Genomic DNA, 22,873 nt, shown 5'->3' on the forward strand with positions numbered 1-22,873 from the left:
AACGACGGCATTAGATTAAGATGAATTATCAGCTTCACGCTCCGGTCGCTTTATTCCCCGGAAAAGAGCTCCCGGTACCCATTGGATACGAGGCTTAATGGCCTTCAGAACCGGTCGGGACGCAGTGGAGAAAAGAAAAATGTAATTCTGTCGGGAATAGAACTCCGGTCAACCAACCCATATCCCGTTACTATACCCACTGAGCTATCTCGGCTCCATGGATTTTGGCTTGTCACATAATTACTTGAAGAGAACGAGTCGTGTTCTGAGGGTGGCTTCATCTGAGTTTAGGAGCTGCTGTGGATGGAGTTGTTAAATTGAAGCAGTTTTCAAACTGTGCCAGCGAACGGTTTCGGATTAAGTGAGAGACAGAGAAGGGCAGTAACGACATTAATGGGCTTATTGTCCTCTGTGCAGCCTCGCGTATCTGTAACGCCCTGACGTCGGCAACGTAATTTAGTATTGCTGAAATTCATTTGTAACCCATTTCGATTCGGCATCTGATATCGGCTCTGGGGAGAGATGCTGATTGTGGCTTCCATGTTTAACTTTGGGTTACCTTCTGGCAGGTTCTCACAGGCCGATCTAAGGCGTGAACTGTCTTGGCACCTCTCGAACACTAGGATTGTGGGTTCGACTCCCATATGAGGCATGGATGTCTGCGTGCGTTTATTCTGTGTGTAGGTAGCGGCCTTGCGACAGGCTGATGGCCCGTCCAAGGAGTCCTACCGACTCTGTATAGGATTAAGAAACTGAGCCATAGATAGACGGATTCTCATAGCGTTGACTCTGAGAAGTACTGTCTTCTGGAATGTGACGCCGTGTAGTTTGATGAAGTTTACTGATGAGGAAAACACTGCGTAAGTTTTCATTGGTTTACTCTTCGACCCTGAAGATGGAGTCAGCGTATTCCTCCGAAACTTTCGTAAAGTTCTGCACAACTACACTGCGTCACATTTCGTAAAGCAGTACTTTTCATGAATTGTATCATTTCGCTGATATGTTATGAGTGATAATAGGTAAGAAAGGAAAATTAATGACTTAAGTCTCGGATAAGAATTATTGGTACACGGTTCTGTCAGCATTTGAATTATATGAGTATATAGCGTCGAATGGTAGGATGATAAATGAATTGGGAAGGACTTTGTGGGATGCAGTCGTGGCCTATTCGAGGTAGTATCCTGGAATTAGCTTTGAATTACCATCGCAATTCGATCGAAACACGTCTAGACCAACATGCAAGATAGGGGTGAACGTAAAGTTATTCTACGCTTATTTAATTGAGCACCACGCTACAGAGGGGGCACGAGGTAGCGTAGTTTAGGCACTATGCTACAAGCCGGCATATCGCGGGATCAATTCCCGTTGAGGTCATTGAAATTTTTCAATTGACCTATTCCTTCCATCCGCACTATGGCCCTGGTCGACTCAGCCTTTAGCAGAAATAAGTGTCAGGAATATTCCTAGGGGTAAAGAGCGGCCGGCGCGTAAGGCTGACAACCTCACCGCCATCTGTGAGCTGACTGTCTAGAAAATGTGGGAGTTTCGGTGTCTCAACAACGCAACAGGCCTCCACCGCCTGTTATAGAGATAGCTTTACCTTTTTTTACTATGCTATGCAGACGTATGGGGAGTGGAGATGCAGCCCCATATATTCCCAACCTAGACACTTGATGGAAATGAGTTGTCACCTTCACGCCCCGGCCTATTTTCTCCCCAGGAAATAACCCCAGCTATCCTTTAGATAAGAGGTTTAGCGGGTCTCATATCCGTTTGGGACGCTGTGAGCAAGGGAAGAAACCTCTGTCCCTGCCGAGCCTTGAACCCCGACCCCCGGGCCATAAATCTCAATAATATGACACTTCATAAGCAATTCATGAGAAATTGAGTACCTATATTGGTGGATCATCCAGAATTACTTAAAGCTGGACGGTCCTACAGGTGCAAGTAGTCTCGTTTGATTGCCAGGACCTGTCATAACTCAGGCGGTTAGTCGCAGACTTCTCATCGCGGCCGCCCGGGTCAAGCCATGTGGGATTTGTGGTGGACAAAGTGGCACTAGGGCAGGTTTCCTTCGAGTTCTGAGGTTTCCCCTGCCAATTCGCATTCCACCGATTGCTCCGTAAACACCATCTTCTGTCATCTGGGAAGGCCAAACAGTGGCCCCAATACGAAGCGGACTCAGTCTCACCCATGGGACTCACTGTGTGGCCAGAGTGCTTTGTGCGGGATTTGGTTATCCTTTGATCGGTGCTGTCATTTCATATGGATATGACACTACCTGCAGCTTGAACTAGCGCTCAGTATAGCCTTGCAGTCTGTGAGTTAGGCCATGCTACATGCAGCTTGAACTAACACTCAGTATAGCCCTGCAGTCTGTGAGTTAGGCCATGCTACATGGATGCGACACTACCTGCAGCTTGAACTAACGCTCAGTATAGCCCTGCAGTCTGTGAGTTAGGCCATGCTACATGGATGCGACACTACCTGCAGCTTGAACTAACGCTCAGTATAGCCCTGCAGTCTGTGAGTTAGGCCATGCTACATGGATGCGACACTACCTGCAGCTTGAACTAACGCTCAGTATAGCCCTGCAGTCTGTGAGTTAGGCCATGCTACATGGATGCGACACTACCTGCAGCTTGAACTAACGCTCAGTATAGCCCTGCAGTCTGTGAGTTAGGCCATGCTACATGGATGCGACACTACCTGCAGCTTGAACTAACGCTCAGTATAGCCCTGCAGTCTGTGAGTTAGGCCATGCTACATGGATGCGACACTACCTGCAGCTTGAACTAACGCTCAGTATAGCCCTGCAGTCTGTGAGTTAGGCCATGCTACATGGATGCGACACTACCTGCAGCTTGAACTAACGCTCAGTATAGCCCTGCAGTCTGTGAGTTAGGCCATGCTACATGGATGCGACACTACCTGCAGCTTGAACTAACGCTCAGTATAGCCCTGCAGTCTGTGAGTTAGGCCATGCTACATGGATGCGACACTACCTGCAGCTTGAACTAACGCTCAGTATAGCCCTGCAGTCTGTGAGTTAGGTCATGCTACGTGGATGCGACACTACCTGCAGCTTGAACTAACGCTCAGTATAGCCCTGCAGTCTGTGAGTTAGGCCATGCTACGTGGATGATACAGATGTAATGTAACTGGCCAGCTCGTGTTACGATCCCATATTTCATTCCACCCTAATTATGATGTCGTGTCATTGCTTTTTTGCTTCACAAACATCGCCTTTCTCGCTCTAGTGACGTACAAAATTATTGTCTCGCTATAGATATCACGGGCACGTTCGTATTCGGTAGGAAAAAGTGTTCTAGCTTTGTATGATGTTTATTTAATTATTGCTTACTACAATGCCTAGGGTTGAATTTGAGAGGGAGCAACTCCCAGGGCCTCCACAAAACAGAAATAGGATCCACAAATTTTACTGCTTCTGTAACATGAAAGATTAGTCTGCGTTACTTTGTTATTATAAGATCCAAGAAAAAATTCAAACTTTGAATTCATGTTGATTGATAGGGGTCCCCACATTTTGACTGCACTGCTGCCCCCGCAGGGGTAAATCCGGCCTGGTACCGCCCACTGGATTTTCAACGGAAGTCTTGTCATTTGTTAGAGGCCTATAAGTTTTCGTACTGTCACAATTTTAGAGTTGGTAATTGGATTTACTTAACACTGAGTTACGCGCTCCAGAGATCACTGTAACTATAGCACAAATGAAGTATTCTCAGTTTGCTGTGTGTTTACCAGTCGTTGCCTGGTGAAGGATCTCAATGTCCTCTGCTTCCCTGCTCACAATCCTACCGGCTGCGGACTGTCTCTCATATAACTCATTGCTCCAGCTGTCGACTCTCAACTAACTGACTCAAATCAAAGCGGTTTATCGCCAGTCGGTTCGTATTGGTGCCATGCGCCTTGAGACTCACGACCAGACATTTTTTCCAACTGAACTCTTTCACTTTCACTTTCACTTTTTATTTGTTCCATAGATCATTATTGGCAAACATGCCACAGGATGTAGAACATGTCAAAGTTGATTATAAAAGAAAAAACAGTTCCTATACAGAGCTTTGTCAACAATAAAATAAGTACAATAAAATAAGAATAGCATAAACATATAATAGATCTATCACATTTCTGCACAGTATGCTAAAATCAAGATATAAATATAATATTATCAAATATATAAACATTATAAATATAAAATCAAAATAAAATGATAAAGTATATTATTGTATTATATTAAAATATTCCTCTAGTGAATAAAAGGAATAAAGATACAGAAATTCCCTCAGTGCGCTTTTAAATTGTTTTATATCATTTGACAATAGTTTTATAGGAGCAGGCAGTCTATTAAAAACCTTAATCCCTGTATAATGTAAGCCTTTTTGGTACAGTGACAGATGAGACCGTGGGTAATGCATATCGAGACTGTTCCTAATGTCTCTGTTATGCCTCTGGGAGTTTCTTTTAAAGTGTTCACTGTTCTTAATCACAAATATCAAAAGTAAATATATATATTGTGATTGTAAAGGTAATATATTTAGTTTTTTAAAGTATTCTCTACACGATTTCCTATTTCCAATCCCTACCATAATTCTAATAATTCTCTTTTGGAGTTTAAATATTGTGTTACTATAATAACAGTTCCCCCAAAATATCNTGTCAAGTGTACGTATCGCGCATGTAGCATGTTACTAAATATTCTTCCTTGTGCACTGTATACAAGTTCCCTGTCAGTACAGGCTTTGCAGAGCAGATCATGTCTATCTTACGTATCGTACGCTACAACGGCAGCTTAGCCACTTGATCGATCATAAGCTTGTCCGCCATCAAGTTTGAGCCTATCACGACATGTTCATTCTTATGATTTTGTATGACTTCGGCTTGTTGCCTGCACAATTTTGTTATATAATCGTATACATACGGAAAGTTGAAAGATGTGTGCAGATCGCCGATTGCTGACTCACTAACTGTGCTGCTTATAACATCTCGGCACGGACCTCACACAAAACACCTTTCCTCTTTGGCTGTTTTCAGTTTTTGCTGTGCAGACTTGTTTATATGCGAAGCCGTTACTCAGTAACTGTTGTTGTATAGCTGCTGCTTTCGCGGCCGTTGTCTAGCAAGGGTTCTACACGCCGCAGGACTATTAATTTCCCCAGTTTTCTCCAGTGTTTCTTTTCAGTCCCACATGATGTTAAATGATATATTGAGGGGACCTTTAAAGTCATCTACCATGAATAACACGCACAAAGAGTCAATCGTAAACCGCTTCTTTTATATAACATACTAAACGTCACATATTCACATCAAGATGTTGTCAGTATTCATAGAATAGAAACGATACACTGAAACAAAAGGTTACAAGCTACCTAATTTAACGTTCATGCATCGGGTCAACGATGAACAATTCGTTGAGCTGTTTGCTCAAATTCGCGTAATTTCAGAGCTATATAGTACGTATATAGAAGGACTTGGCGGCCTTCTCGGCCGCTCAGGCTGTACATCAGGGGTGGCCAAACTTCCGCACTTTGGAGCCGCATATAGGAATTTTAAGAAATTCTGCAACCCAGCCTCCTATATAGTCAGTGTCAGAGTTACTTTACGAATGGCGGTTTACCGCCAATTAGTCCATCTTGGCGCCTAGCCACTTGAGACCCACGACCAGCATTTTTTTCAATTGAAACTTGCGGTCATATTCCTTATGTAACGTCTTTTCTGACGAGAGGATGGGTCTGCCGTTTACAATTGCTGCTGGTCCTCGCCAGCGCAGTCATTCTCAGGTCCGAGTCCCGCGGGACTCATGACCACACTTTACTTTCAGAAATTCGAGACTCCTCCAACCTGGAGGGCCAGGTCCCCGTATTTATTTCCCCCAGGAACAGGGTGGCCCTGTTATACCCCCAGGCACTGTGTTCCCTTTGCGTCGCCTCCTACGGCTCGTAGGTCTGCGCTGGAGGCACTCGAAACCGCCTCTGTACTGGTCCACTCTCCTGACTGGTTAGCCCCAATTGTCTTCCTTATATCCCTTTGCACGGACCGAGTAGAAAATACCGTTTCCAACAATAACTCTGTTGTTGCGTGCGTACTTATTGCCGCGAGAACGGGTTTCCCGACCCGTTGCCTAGAAACGGGTTGCATAAGACCGTTGTTTATTCGCCTACCTCGCGGTCATTGCATGGCAACGGCTGGATACGCTACAATATGTTTGCTATTTTCTTCTTTTACTTAATGGAAATTCAGCACTATAATTGTAATACTGTACACGAGTAGTGGAGATGAGTTAGCTCAGTATGGCTACGAGCTGGACGGTCGGGATTCGATTCCCAGCAGGGGGAAGGAATTTATATCTACTCGGTATTGTCTAGACCCACTGTGGTGTTTCCACCAACTGTCGTATCCAGTGGGTACCGGGGGTAAAGGGGCACGGGGCGCGAAGCAGACCACTGACCTCCATCTGGTGCCGACGTCAAGAGATTGTAATGTAGACAACATAAAGAAATTATTTTTCTATATCAGTTTGTCAGCATAGTGAAGTTGGTGTACTCTCTTAAGGAAATGTAATTTTTTATATTGTTCAAAATCTGTATCGTCCTTTCCGTCTTTGTGGTTACAGGTGGTTTCGATGTGTACAACATTGAAACGGCGATGCCCAAAATCGATCTGGACGCTATCGAGTCTCATCTGCGGGCGGCCAGGGAGGAGGAGAGACGGGTGAGTAAATGCCACCTTGCCCAATTTGTACGAAACCTCTGTATCCTCAGAACTTTAGGGTGTAATTCACGAATGTGTGATGTAGATGCACAAATTTGCAGAATCGTTGGTAAGGGCAGGTGTACGATCGCCCACTACTGAGCAACGCCATCATCGTCCCCGCTGTGCCGTGCATGCTGACGACGAAGTCATCTCCTTATGAGATTAGGATAGGTCGTGACAAGGTGTTGATGACAGATCGAGTATCAGTGACCCAGTCAAAATCAGGATGATGATTTCTCGGCCGTGACGGAGTATCGTGTTTTTCGGTAACCGAAATTTGAAACCTCTGTTAAACCGAAAGGAGATGGTAGCAGTTGAGAATTAGTTCGGGCGGGATCGAGCATACAGATGGATTGCCGTTTCGTATTCCCGCGTACATACTTCTTCAGCTACACTTTTATGTATAAGATTCGCAATCGCGGCTTTTACGATACTTTTCATATTTGAAAAGAAAAGTCTTATGAGATCATCTCTCTGTGTGGCCCTCCCCTATCGTTGCTAGGCAACGGCTCGATAAACGCGTTCCAGCAGCAACAAAAACACGCGGTTTGATAAAAGTAAAGTGGTCCCTATGCTCAACGAATTAAGCACTACGCCATGAAGGCGTATGGGATAGTGGATGTATAGGTCTACGTTTTCTTGATATTGGCACTAATTGGAAGTGAGTGGTCAGCTTCATGCCCCTGCCGCTTTACCCCAGGTGAAAATGCCCCCGGTGCCCATTGGATAGGGGGTTGGGTGGACCTCAAAACCGGTCTGGATAACGTGGAGAAGATTCTTGACCCTACTGATACTCGAACTCCAACCCCTCGTTCGCCCAGCCCTTAGCCAGTCGCTATACCGACTGCACTATCCCGGCTCCCACGTGGTCTGTATCATATGGAATAATATGTTGTGCAAGAAAAGTAGGCAATTAGTTCTCCCCACATATCCTTGTAATTATATTTCGGGGTGACTGTATACGGGGTTTTTATTGCTGAATGCATTTATTGACCACTTATACACACGACTCGGAACTACAAGTAATTACAGCGCCACCGCGAATCTCCACAATTCACAAATCACCACAGCACCCGCTAAGCCTTTTCCACCCTACTATGTCTTCACCAGACATTTCCTGGCAACGGCTTTAACAGTGGAGATTCTTCAGCTCCACTTTCTCAGATTCGATCTTCACAGCCTCCCATGCAGAACCCTTGCCACCTATCAACCGAACTCGTCGCCCTAATTCTCTTCTTTTTATAACTCCTCGGCGCGGACCGCGTAGACAACCCCCTCTTTCTCCCGTAGCACGCGTTACCGTTGCCGCGGGAAAGTGTTTACCCAACCGTTTTCCAGAAACGGGTTTGTTGTGAGCGCCGTTGCTATGCGCACTATAATATTGTGAAGCTTGGTCTTCTCAGGGAGTCACGGCAGAGTGCTGCGGGCGGCCTTTAGCCGAGGTTCTCCATTCTTGCTTGACCGTGGTACGAGGTTTTTCTGCCATGAGCAGTTCAGTTCAGTGCAGTATCATTGTCAATGGAAGACTCCCCCGTGTAAACGGTGGCCCGAATAGAATCGGCTACCTCTCTTTTCAGAATTCTACTCACCCAATAATTCCGACAGCCTCTTCCGACCTCAGAATTACTGATTGCCTTTCTGAGATCCCTTCCAGAAATATACTTAAATATCTCTACGCACGAGCCCCTCTTTCGGGATCCCAAAATGCCCACTTTATCAAAATCCTCCATTTGTGACAGGATTCCCTTTACGAAGCTATGATTACATTCAGCTTTTCCCTGTTAAGCAGTTTCAAGGATAATTGGCGGCTTCCTTACGAAGCTCTTGTTTGATTTGGGATTTTAATCTTTGCTCACACTGAGACCGTTCTGTTCACTGTTTGCTGCGAAATAAAATCATTATACAGAGTTATTCATAAGTCCGTGAAACATTTTAAAAATTCACAACAAATAAACTATGCATCGGATCATGGTAATTCTTACGCAGATAGAGAATGAATCTCTCCCAGGTTTTAAAGCGTCCATTGCCTACTAATCTCAGGGATCATCGCAACCGTATCACCGCTGCTGTGGCTCTGGTCAACCGCGATATGCTGACACGGGTGTGGGACGAAATGGATTATCGCATAGATGTCTGCCGTATCAGCAAAGGTGACATATTGAGCGTCTGTGAACTGTGTAAAAAGAAACTTAGTGAGTTTATCTCTATTTCAGTATAATAAAATTTGGCATCCATTGCGTAGTTTATTTATTGTAAATTTTCAAAATGTTTCACGGACTTATGAATAACACTGTATATGCCGTAAGTTTCAACAGATGTTTACATACACGGAGAAAACTCAGGATAGGGACCAGTGGAGATGCCTTGTAAACACGGAAACGAAACTTCGGGGCCAATGAAATGTTGGAAAATTCCTGAGTAGTTGAGCAACTGTAGTTTTCTCAGACTCAACTACACGTACATGGAATTAGCCACTTAGTTAATTTACATACATACCTGTCTAGCGCTGGCACTCGGTAACGTAGTTGGTTGAGTCACTATGCTACAAGTCGAAAGGTTGCGGGTTTGTTTCCCGATGAGGTCATTAGATTTTTCAATTGACCTAATCCTTCCAGCCTCACTATGGCCCTGGGGTCGACTCAGTCTCTAGCAGAAAGAGTACCAGGAATCATCCTGAGGGTAAAGGGCCGTCGGCGCGTAAGGCTGACAACCTCACCGTCATCTGTGAACCAATTGTCTAGAAAATGTGGGATCCTCGACGTCCCACAAACCTATGGGGCTTCACGGCCTTTTACAGGGATACCTTTACCCTTTTCCTGCTTATTACTGGGGTAGGCTCCCCGAATCATACTGCTTCAGCCTTGAACACCTGCAGTGCAACGGCCCCTGATTTTTGCTAAGCGTGACACAACTCTGGGTGGGAACGTGCATGTTCCCATCGAATCTGAACTAATGAGGCACTACACCATGAAGATATATCTGGGTGTATTCTTGACCTCGGCTCTAGTTTGAGGTGAGTGGTGGGCTTCAAGCCTCGGCCACATCAACCCCGGTAACCATTGGATAGGAGTCTGGATGGGTCCTAGAACCGGTCTGAACCAAGTAGAAAGGAGAAAGAAACCTTTCCCCTACCGGGACTTGAAATCCGACCCCTTAGGCTGTCCAGCCCGCAGCCGGACTGCGCTATCGCGTCTCCCTTATTGAGTTTTATAGTTACGAATTTACAGTATTTAGGGTCAGGATAGAAAGATTGACAGATTATTCGCCGTCAAAATATCGATTTAAACTAGTATTCGGGAGATAAAGTGTTCGAATTCTGGTCGAGACCTGGTTAACTCAAATGAGGTTTCTCGTGGTTTTATGAACCCCCCAGGGAAGCGGTTAAACGTTACCCTGGCAGGCCAAGACTGCTGCTTCAGAAAAACCTTTCTAAATATTTGCCTGTCATACAATCTTTCGGTACTGTACCTACTGACAGTGCCGTGAAGTAACATACGAAAACGCCACCTGATTTTCATTTATCCGTGCCAAATCTATGAGGACTCTGTAGCTGTTATTTAAAGAAACAATTCGGACCTCTCAGAAATAACACTGTATCTCCATGCATACCAACTGCTTATTGAGCTCTGCGAAAATAGGCCTTATTTTGGGGAATTACGTGAAGTACAGAGTGGTTCAGAAAGATGGACACAATTTCAATTGACTATATTTCCTGAACTATATGTTGCATTTGAATTCTGTAAAGTACATTTGAAAGAGGATGTTACAAAGTTTCTAGTACTACCGCTAGTGCCCTCCATCACTGCGTCAGTTGTAAGCGAGATGGCTACTATGCAACACAAGATTTTGCATTCGTGAGTTCAGTAAAAGTGAGTCTGTGACTGCAGTGCAGCGTGCATTTCGTCGTAAGTTTAACATCCAACCTCGAACGAGGAAGAGCATTTATCGTTGGAATAAAGAATTTGGTTAAACTGGCTCTCTGTGTAAGGGTAAAAGCCCGGGCCGATCGCGTGTATCGGAGGAGAACGTGGAGTGCATTCGAGTGAACTTTGAGCGCAGCCCAATGAAGTCAACCCGTAGTGCTAGTAGAGAACTTGGACTATCGCAAACAGCTGTGTGGTGTATACCACCTCTTCCCACAAATTTGAATGACCTAAGAAACTGTATCACAGCTGCGGTGAACTCAGTGACGCAAGATATTTGTCATCGAGTGTAGGATGAATTCAGCTACCGTCTAGATGTTATCCGTGCAGCCGGAGGGGGGCACATTGAACATCTATAAATTTCCATGTATATATAATCAGATGTAATTTACAGACTTCAAATGCAACATATAATTCAGGAAATATAGCCAATTGAAATTGTGTCCATCTTTCTGAATCAACCTGTATTTACACCTTACAGAGTTCATAATGTGATACAGTAACCACTGAGATTTAAAGAGTTGAATAATAATGTTTATTTGTAATTTTACCACTGTGCATTAAGCGGAAGAGGTGATTGTGTATCATCGTTGCTGCTGTTGAAAACGGGCGAACAGTGAAACATTCATATGGGCCGCGCCATAGCTCAAACGGTTAGTCGCTGGCTTCCCACCGCAGCGGCCCGGGTTCGATCCCGGATCTGGTGGGATTTGTGGTGGACAAAGTGGCGCTGGGGCAGGTTTTCTCAGAGTACTTCGGTTTCCCCTACCAATCTTCATTCCACCAATTGCTCCACAATCACCCTCACCTATCATCTGGGGCTGGTACAATATGCCAGAAGTGGCCGCAGTACAAGGGACTTAGTCCCACCTCACTATCAATAATAAAAAGAAAGAAACATTGATATTGCCAAGTGTGTTAGGTGGGGGCACGCGGTAAGCGTAGTTGGTTGAGGCACTGTGCTACAAGCCGGAAAGTCACGGGTTCAAATCCCAATGAGGTCATTTGATTTTTTTTCAGTTGATCTAATCGTTCCAGCCGCACTATGGCCCTGGGGTCAACTCAGCCTCTAACAGAAATGAGTACCAGGAATATTCTTGGGGTAAAGGGCGGGCGGCGGGTAAGGCTGACAACCTCACCGCCATCTGTAAGCCGACTGTCTACAAAAAATGTGGGAGCCTCGACGTCTCACAACCCAATGGGCCTTCACGGCCTGTTGCAGTGATAACTTTACTTTTTCTTACGTTTATTAGGCGTGTGTGGGAGAGTCCGTTAAATTATTAACCTCTTTAACACACAATACATAACTACAATTAATTACAACACTATTACTGATTTCCACACTACAGATCACCAGGACACATTAAGTCTTCCAATCTTCACTAGTCTATCCTGGCAACGGATTTATAACAGTCTCACTGTCACTGCAGAACATAGAAAGTCTTCAAAACACACATGTACGAGTACAAAAGCCTAGGGCCTCCATTTTGACTGTATCCTATCGTTTTGTTTAGGGAGTTATTGCTAGTAGTTACGGATAGAACCGCCAGAAGGTAGTGAGATGTACCGATCCCTCAGTCGGCATTGCAGTCTGCGCTTCTACAAAGAAAAAAAATATACTTGGGCAAGGTTCGTATTACCAACGGCGATGACTGTGAATAGTTGTAGCTTCTGGGGTGTGACGTAATGCAACCTGGTATAAGTGCACCGATATCCCCGGGGTCATAATGCTTCCATTTTCAGGGTGAAAGCTACGCCAAACAATGAAGGAAGAAGCAAACGCTGTGACTATACTCGTATGTTCAAGAAGTCTTTCGAAGGGACTTATTTCACCTTTTACGGTAGTATTCTCTTCCTGGAGGGCTGCGGGCTGGACGACCAAGGAATCGGGATTGGATTTCTCGCAGGGCAAGAGACCTTTTCATCTACTTTCCTTGACACGACACGGACAGCAGAGATAACGCGTCAAACAATTATTATATTGTTGCATGTGTATTCGTTGCATCGGTAACGCTTTTACAGAGCCGTTGCGTAGCAACGATAAATAGAATTATTACCGAGGCGTTGCCTAGCAACGAGAGAGGGATACACATATAGAGACACAGACTGTTTGTTGCGATTTATGGAGTACGCCGTTGGGATTGTCTTAGGTGACATACGAGTACATTCGAAGTTTCATAAAGGCTGGTTCAGCCATTCAAAAGTTGATAAGGGGGACACACAGATACATAGGCACACAGACAGCATAGAAAAGAAGGGAAGAAGGCTAGAAACATTTATAATTCATTATAAGCCTATATAATGCCTTTTGTGGGGTTTCGTTTATATTTGTAATCTTCATAATATAGGGTTTATCGCATCTTGACGCATGTTTCCTCTCCCCCCCCCCGCCGCCTTGTCACATACCCATGTTGCTTCATATGACGTCAGAGCGGCCATTTCTCTAAATTCCCACGCTTCAGCCTCATCCAGTACATTCTGCCATTTATACTTGGCGTAAAAATGAGCGAAGTATTGACTTGACACGAAAACCGCGTTATAAAAATGTGTCTGTTGTTGAAGCTCATTTTCTCCTCGGTATGTATTCCGTGACAGTGACGTTCATTAAAATTATAACAAACTCTCTCAGTTATAATTCCCATAATAAGCGTATATATACGTAGAATTCATATTATTGTCATTCCTCTGACATGTAATGCGTGAAATATGTAAAATGAACACAACGACGGGAGATTTCTTTCTGTCCATCTACATCTGGTTAGCCGGATTTTAACCTAAGATCTTCTGAATATGAATCATCAGTGCTACCTCTCGAGACAGGTACTTCAGTCTTTCATCCTGCCGCCGTTAACATTGTTTCGGAACCAGAAGGTTGGCTGAATCGGTAACATTCCTGTCTCCTACGCAGGACTTTCATGGTTCATATTTTGGACCGAACATCTCTAATCCTGCCAGATGTTCGTCGTAGTTTCACCTACCCACCTACCCACCACTGGGCGTTACAGCCCTGGGTGAGCCCTGGCCTCCTCTACAACCAGTCTCCACTGCTCTCTATTCCTCATCTTCTCTATCCATTCTTTCACCTTCATCTTCTTCAGGTCGTTCTCAAGATCGTCTGGCCATCTCATCCTGCGTCTTCCTTTTCTTCTTTTGGAACATAGTCTTCCTTTTAACATTCTCTCTGGCATTGCATTATCTTCCGTTCTTTCAACATATCCCAACCATCTTATTCTCTGTGATTTGATAAACTTACTGTTCCTTCTCCTTTCAGTAATGTGTTTATCTCTTCATGGTATCTTATCCTCCATATATTATTTTCCATCACTGGTCCGTATATTTTGCGTATATTTTTCTCCCAAACATTCTCAGTGCATTCTCTTCTGTTACTGTTAAGGTCCATGTTTCTGCCCCGTATGTAACAACAGTCTTATTAATGTTTTGCGTACTTGTAGCCTAGCGACTCCTGATAATATTTTACTTTTAAGTGTACTAAGATTTATGAAGTAGGCCCTGTTTCCTTTCCTTAACACAATTATCATTTCTAATGCCATTATTGATATTTCCTAAATATTTAAAACTACTCACTCGTGTCTATCATTTTCCCTTCTGCCTTTAAATCTTGTGGGTTCCTTCTACTTTCTGATGGTGCCTCGTAGTTTTAAGTACCCGGGTAGAAAGGTCAAGTTATCCCTGTAACAGTTCGTGGAGGCCCATGCAGTTGTGAGACGTCGAGGCTCCCACATTTTCTAGACATTCGGCTCACGGATGGCGGTGAGGTTGTCAGTCTTACGCGCCGGTTGCATCTTCACCCTCCAGGAAGATTCCCGATACTCATTTCCGTTAGAAGCTGGGTCAGATCCACGGCAATAGTGCGGCTAGCAGGATTAAATCAATTGAAAAATCCAGTGACTGCATTGGAAATTGAACCACCTATCTTCCGGGTTGTAGTGCCTCAGCCAACTACGCTACCGAGTTCCCCTCAAGTACCCGGGTAGTACTTTAAATTCGACCACAGTTGTTTCCTTCCAAATATTTTCCAGTTCATCGTTGAATAATTTTTTCTGTGGCGCTACAGCCCCAATTTGGGCCTAGGCCTACCGCCATGAAACTCTCCGTTTCACTTCGGTTTACTAGATCTTACACATGCGGTAGGACTCCTTGGGCGAGTGATCAGCTCGTCGCAAGGCCTCTACCTGTAAACAAACACAGAAAAACGCACACAAACATCCATGCCCTGAGTGGGATTCGAACCCACGATCCCGGTTTCCGAGCGAGTGAAGACAGTGCATGCCTTAGACCGCTCGGCTACCGTGACCGGCATCGTTGAATAATACGACCATATAAGTTCTGAGTTACTGAATTCGTAGTTCAATTAACCAAGAACAAATAAATAATTCTAAGACACAATCGTAGTTGGTATAGCGACTGGCTAAGAGCTCTGAGACCGAGGGTTTGGAGTCCAAGTCCCGGTAGGACCAAGAGTTCTCACTTCTCCACGTCGTCCAGACGAGCTCTGGGGTCAACCAAACTTCATATACAGTGGGTACTGGGGCTATTTCTTCGTGGGTAAAACGGCGGGGCGTAAAGCTGACCACTCACCTCCAGCTAGTGCCGAGTTCAAAATGTGGATCTCTATGTCCATTCCCCCATACACCTTCATGGCGTAGTGCTTAATTAGTTAAGTACGAGGACGAATTTAGCTAAGGCACTGGCTGCAAACCAGCAAGCTACGGTAGCGATAAAGCTCCAGATTCATAAACAGGAAGTGCTGAGTTCGAATTCTGGCCGGGGCACAGGCATATATCGGTAGAGTACGACAGTGAGCCAGTAAATACGTCACAAATGGATACAAAACGTGAAACATGGATAAAACGTATCTCGACATATCGTCCACCATCACTGAGACACTTGTCCCATCGCTTTACCATTTCGACGAAACCCTCAGCCTAGAAATGTTTTGACTGTTGTCTCAGACATTTCCTCACCTCCATCTCCACATCTTCCTCAAAAGCGAAACGTTTTCCATTTAGTTGTGAATCGCTTTACGCGACAAACACTTCCCACACTAAACAGGAAACATTTCTGTATCAATATTCTTTGCATTGAGTCCTTTCGCCCACAAAAACGCATAATGGAGCAATGCTCTTCGGTAGTATACGCTGAAGCACGTTCGCCAGCCTCTGAACATGCGCATGCTCGTCTGCTACCTAGACTGCCATAGAGCTGGACTGTGCTGCTACCTAGCGATACACGTAGGATACCTATTGCTTTCGTTACAGTTGTTTTACTTCCATTTGTGACCTATTTACTGTTATTGTCATCATCCGATTATCATTATTATTAGTTTATCTTCCATTGTCGATTAGTTACTGTATGTATTTCCCTTAGTTCTTGGGTAGTTCTACTTCCCCACAAACGCTTTGCTGAATTACTGGTCCACACAACTTGCTCACAATTCTCATCCCCCACAGATGTAACGGAACTCCATGCGTCTTCATGAACAACATTGCACACCCATACACCACGTTTCGTTTCTTTTACGAGGGGGTACCCAAAAGAAACCGAACTTATTTTTTTTAAACTTATTTATTCAAATTTTAAGCACAAACCTTCAATCCCTTTCAAAGTACTCTCCACTTACACTAATACACTTGTCTAGTCTTTTATTCCATTTTTCAGAACATTGTCTAAATTCATCTTTTGAGATGCTTGACAGCGCCTCCGTCGTTTTTTTCCTTCACCTCAGCAACATCAGCAAAACGCTGAAAAAATGTTTTGATCATTTCGGGACTCTTCTTTCAAAGCACAGCATGCTTCCACGCGACATTGTTTTTGTTCAGCAGTCAGCAGTCGTGGCATGAATTTCGCAGCCACCCTTTTCATTCCCAAATCTACTCTCAAAATTCGCTGAACTGAGCTCCAAGTCACTCCCGACAGCTCCACAATTTCTTCAATGGTCCGTCGTCGATCTTCCTTGATGATTTCACGAATTTTTTCAACATTTTCATGTGTTCGGGCCATTGCAAAAACGACGATGACACAAAACAGTTGTCACTATAAACTCTGCCGAAACTAGTCCTTACCTTCTGAAGCAACGGTAGTCGGCTTATCGACTCAGGAATGTTAGCTCTATGCGCTCATAGCGGCAAAACGCGGTACTACAAAAGCTCTGTCCACAAAAAAAAATTAGTTCGGTTTCTTTTGGGTACCCCATCGTATATTCTAGGCTTAGGGGTATGTAGGGCTTGACTAGGGCTATGGTTTATGGTTCCGTGGGCGTTCAGACAGCGGATGAACGGATGGAACGTGAGTTTACGCTCTCACTCAACTTCACACGTGCCAGTAACCTTTCAACGCTGTGCTTCTACACAAGAATGGAGCATACCAGCTGCACAGTGCTGTGTTCTGGAGTGTGACGCCGTGTAATCTGGCTAGAAGTGCACTGACATTTCTGCGAAGAGGCTGGTCTAGCGGTGACGCGCAAGACTTACATTTGGGATATGATTTGTTCGAACCTCGTTCTAACACCGGCTCTTCTGACTGGAGGCATCGTTGTTTTCTCTGTCTCTCCAAATTCTTACATGGTAGCTTCACTTGGCCGAACGGCTTCCTTCCATATCCCTTCCAGTTCATTAGTCCGTCTGACGCTGTACACGGTGTCCCAGGAGGAGAGGTCATTATTGTGGGAGGCCATAGTATCTGTCATTCTAAGCAAGAAGGTGTATATGTACATGTGTCCTATTCCGAACGGTTTCCGAGATACAGCTATATCACTGTACAGTTCCAAAACTGTTGGTAAAAAAGAGGTATTGGGTACTGTTTCTAATACCGGTATTTACTGTTCAAGTGACAAAGTTGGTACAGTTTACCTAGTATATACACGTATATTACGGTTCCGAAAATTCCACCGTCAACATCAGTGCAATCTGCAACTCGTGTGAGGACATGGCGTGTTGCTCGTCTGTGCAGTGTACTGTCCAGTGAAGTAGCTCTATCTCGGTGCAACTCGTGTGAGGACATGGCGTGTTGCTTGTCTGTACAGTGTACTGTCCAGTGAAATAGCTCTATCTCGGTGCAACTCGTGTGAGGACATGGCGTGTTGCTCGTCTGTACAGTGTACAGTGTACTGTGCAGTGAAATAGCTCTATCTCGGTGCAGCTCGTGTGAGGACATGGCGTGTTGCTCGTCTGTACAGTTTACTGTGCAGTGAAATCGCTCTATCTCAGTGCAACTCGTGTGAGGATATGGCGTGTTGCTCGTCTGTACAGTGTCCTGTACAGTGAAATAGCTCTATCTCGGTGCAACTCGTGTGAGGACATGGCGTGTTGCTCGTCTGTACAGTGTACTGTCCAGTGAAGTAGCTCTGTCTCGGTGCAACTCGTGTGAGGACATGGTGTGTTGCTCGTCTGTACAGTGTCCTGTACAGTGAAACAGCTCTATTTCGGTGCAACTCGTGTGAGGACATGGCGTGTTGCTCGTCTGTACAGTGTACTGTCCAGTGAAATAGCTCTATCTCGGAAACCGTTCAGAATAGGACACATGTACATATGCACTTTTTGCTTAGAATGACCGATACCATGACCACCCAGAATATTAACATATCCTCCTCCGACACTCTGTATGGCGTCGATAGTGACAGTCGTTAAATAACTTCACCGAAATTTCGGAGGCACGTGTCGCCTCGGCCGTTAGAGTCAGACATGTGTCAGGAAGTTCACCGACGTTTCGGAGGAACATATTACATTGTCTTCATATTCAGTGTAGAATATATGTTAAGGAATGAGCAAATAGTACCATAATGTGGAGACCGTACGTTCATCGGAAACGTCGGTGGACTTCTTTTGAATTAGCTGTTGTCAAATCCCAGACTATTTTATCCCAGCTGTGGGACCTTTAAATAAAACGAATTAATTTGTCATGTAAGATGCGGACGCATCAGCGGGAAGAATTTTAGTTTTGTTTCGAAAGTACGAGTAAATGGATTCAGACAGCCGAAATCTGATATTAAGCCCACCTTTCAGTTAATGCGGGGGGTGTAATTTAATTACCACGATGTGTGTAATAGTTCCTATGGTAAAGGCTTTCAGGGGCACTAAATACAGCTTAACGACATACTGATGTCCTGACTCTGAGCCCCCGGTTTGAGTAGTAATTGAAACTTTACATATTTACTCGTATTTAAATTACGATTTGCTTTTAAGTTTTATGTAAACTTATCAAAGGGGCCGCATCTTAATTAAAGTATTGAAACTCACTAAAGTTATGTGACCATGAATGATTCGTTCTAAGAATACTGTGTAGGAATGTGCCAATTCTGTGAGGTATGTATGCTAGCCACGATAGTTTGGAAGTTATCTTATTTCTGGTCTTCAGGTTATCACTTTTCTAATTGTAAATAGTCTTACGAAATCACCTTGCTGGCTGTGTGCCCCCCAACCCCATTGCTAGGCAACGGCTTGGTGAACACGTTCCCGCGACGACGAATACACACTCAACAGTAGATCATTTGGATGCGGTGTTTCCTGTGCGGTCCGATCATATTGTGGCGTATTTGCTCCATTCAAGAACCGCTGAGCCACAGAAACAGCCGTTTCTAAGTAATATACGCACCAGAAATGGTTGTGCAACCTGCTTCTAAGCAACAGTATTTAACTATAACGGTCTCACTAAATAACACTCTCACAATATCGATGTACTACAGCTCATGTGACGTCACACACTAAGTCTTCTAATTCTGAGGAAAGCAGTCTTCTGGGATTTGGCACCGTGTATATGTGGTGTTAACCGACGTTTCGGAGGAACGTATCGCCTCCATCTTCAGGGTAGAAGGAAAAATATATAAGAAATCTGCAAGCAAAGAGACCGTGAGAACCGGTAAAAGCAGACTGCTTTTACGTTCCTCCGAAACGTCGGTTAACACCACATATACACGGTGCCAAATCCCAGAAGACTGCTTTCTTCATAGTCACCGCCGTGAAAGCCTCAAATCTTCTAATTCTACTTCTGGCCACACAGCTGTTCACTTGGAACTTCGGAACAGAAGTCAAGTTGATTTTAAGAATTCAAAGTCACATTGCGACTGACGGCCAGTCAGTCTTTGTGTATAACACACAGAATTACTGAGTTTTTACTTTTTCCATTGTCCGGTATTCTAGAAAATAGAAAACATGACGTTTCGGAAAGTTTATTTGTTTCCGTCCTTAGGTGAGGGGGGAAGACACTCATTTTGGCCCATTAAAAATAACCAATCTCAACTGAGGACGGAAACAAATCTATTTTCCGAAACGTCGTGTTTTCTAGAATACCGGATGATGTAAAAAAGCCCCCAGACGCTGCAATTCTACGGCTTAGTTCTTTGTCAGTTAACTGGTTGGTCAGTTAATTAGGGGCACGTAGCATGAGTCAGTATAGGTATGACTATAATAGTCCATTCGACATTTCTGTTCATACATCTCAAAGAGAAGACGAATTTCAAGATGATCAGTACCGTAACGGCAGAGGTTCCAGAGGGTCGCGTTCAAGTAGGCCACATGACGTCCTCTCAAGACTCAGTGCAGTAGCGCTACTGTTTCGTGTTCAAGGGTTTCACGGCTGATGCCAGATACACTTGAAATGTCTGCTCCACTTGAAGGAATTCTGAGACCGACTTCCTGGTTTTGTTTTGAAGTTGCAGCTACTGACACGAGAAACACATGAGCAGTTGCTCTTCAGAGCGTCGGATCCTCTTACATTGGTTTTTGTCAAGGTTCCCAGCATTCGTAACTGCATTGCGCACTCTAATGATGGACCAAATCTCCGCTCTTGAGTATTTAACTAGAATTCGGTCGTGTCTGTCTGAGATCAGAATGCATTTCATCCTTCGAAGGGTATGAAGAAGAAAGAAAACGTAGAGGGGGAGGCAATCAGGGAGAAATCTAAAGAATTATCGGCTCTGAAGGTACCCAGGTTCTGACCTCTCCTCTTTTGGTGCAAGTAGTTTGGACAGGAGGAGGGCTGTGCATTTTCGAACCTGCCTTGCCGTACATATCTCCCCACAGCTGGCATTATCGTGGTATGTATTGTGACATGAGATCCGAAGGCCGGAATAGTGAAGTCAGAATAGACGTTCATTGCTAGGCAACGACTTGATAAACATTCACGCTGCAGCGAATACGCAAGCAATAATCGAGTGGCTTCCGTTGCTATGCAATGGCGCTGTAAAGACGCTTTCCCAACAATAGAGATGCTGCGTTTTCTGCGTGGTCCATACAAAGTGGTTGTAAAGGAGTGCACAGTTGAGAAGAGTTGAGTCGAGTTCTAGACGCCAGCCTGCCGGGATATGAGCTTGGGAGCAGGTGAATTTAATTGAGTTGGCATTTGCAGAATAATGGCAGTAAAGGAACTGGCCTTCGAAAAGACGACTTCATATGTTATTTGAAGTGACAGTGAGACTGCTATAAATCAGTTGCCAGGATCCGACTAGTGACGACTGAGAACCTTAGTGTGTGTAGAATAGCGATAGCATTGTAATTGCCTCTAGTTCCACGTCCCGTGTATAAGGTGTCAATCCAATCATCCAACCCAGAACCTGTCTTATAAGTAACGCACACCCCAACACATGACAATGTATATGTATAGTGGCATCAAGACCGGTTGCTACGCAACGATCGCTAAATGAGCAGCTACACAACAGCCGTTGTTACGTAATGGCCGCAACATACGTATACAACAATAGAAGAACTGTTGGAAGCAGTGTTCTCTGTGCGGTCCGTGCAGAGGCTATATGCCGAAGAACACTGTGTCATTACGAAAGAGTGTTTGAGACGGCAGTGAGAAGAGCAGGAAGTTGCCGTCAGCCTGCGAATCAGTGAGTTGGAGCAGGAGTTAGTTGTGAGACAGTCCCCGGCTAGTAAGGATGTGAACACGAAAGCTGAGGAAGCTAGGTGTTGGAAGCCGTTACCAGGCGACAACTGGTGAAGTAACAGCAGTCTCAGAAGAATTAGCGGGTGATGCGGTGAATTGTAGAGTGTGTGTGTGAATTGGTGATAACGCTATAGTTACTTTAGTTGCGGTATAGCGATGGGCAACGCGCTCTAATGTTGGGGTTCAGTTCTCGGCAGGAAAGAGGTTCTGTTCTCCGCAGCGTCCAGACCGGCCCTGGTACCCACACACTCTTCTATCCAGTGGGTGCAGGAGGCTCTTCCCACGGGTGTAAAGCGGCCGAGGCGTGAAGCTGACCGCTCTATCTAGTACCGAAGTAAAGGTTGGTTGAACTACACTTCCACCATGGCGTGTAATTAATTAAGCACAGGAACAACTTTACAGTTCACCTTTAAGGTTACCATAGGGACGAACTGTCTAGCATAAATTCGTTGCATGAATACAGACAGTGTAGTAGCTCACGATCGAGGGAGAAGTCTTGTTTCAGTGTATCGTGTCAATCCTGTGAATACTAAAAATTTTTTGGTGTGGATATGTGAACTGTAGTATACTATATGAAGGAGACGGTTTTCGTTTAAATGTTTGTGGGTGTTATTCATGGGAGGTGACCTTAATCATTGGCCTCGAAATATTATTCAGTAGCATGTAGGGTTGAAAAGGAATAGGGGAGAGAGGGAAGTTAATAGTACGAAAACCTATATAACATACATACGAGGCTTCCCGTTGAACTGTCAAGGGGTGTTGGCATGGTGTAAGATAGAACTTTACAATATGCCCATACAGATCTGAGCCCTGCACTGATAGGATCTATGAAATATGAGCGCCCCAATAAGCATTTGGACCCAGGTGATTAAAAAATACGTATTTGATTTAATGCTGCCGGGCAACCGTGCTTGAAAATCAGCAGCTAAATGATTTATTCATTGGATCGATATGGTTATGACCTTGGAGTCATAGCAATTCCATATTTTAGAGTATTTTTTTACGTGTCGCATGCTATCTCTGTAACAGGCCATGGAGGCCCGTAGGGTCATGAGACGTCAAGGCTCCCACGTTTTCTAGGCAATTGACTCACAGATGACGATGAGGTTGTCAGCCTTACGTGCCGGTCGTCCTTTACCCCTACGAATATTCCTGGTACTAATTTTGTTAGAGGTTGAGTTGACCAGAGGGCCATAGTGAGGCTGGAATGATTAGATAAATTAAAAAAAAATCCACCTCATCGGGACTCGAACCCGCGACTTTCCGGCTTGTAA

General features: G+C 44.6%; 1 protein-coding gene across 1 annotated transcript in view; it reads left to right on the top strand.

Moving 5' to 3' along the window:
- Positions 1 to 22,873, top strand: part of LOC111869894 (schwannomin-interacting protein 1) — a 615,950-nt gene that overhangs the window by 539,045 nt on the left and 54,032 nt on the right. Inside the window, exon 9 of the mRNA XM_023861756.2 lies at positions 6,635 to 6,732. Within this exon, the coding sequence (XP_023717524.1) occupies positions 6,635 to 6,732 (98 nt within the window). The remainder of the gene's footprint in view (positions 1 to 6,634; positions 6,733 to 22,873) is intronic.

Source organism: Cryptotermes secundus, unplaced genomic scaffold, assembly GCF_002891405.2.
Source record: "Cryptotermes secundus unplaced genomic scaffold, Csec_1.0 scaffold653, whole genome shotgun sequence".
Classification (NCBI taxonomy): Eukaryota; Metazoa; Arthropoda; class Insecta; order Blattodea; family Kalotermitidae; genus Cryptotermes; species Cryptotermes secundus.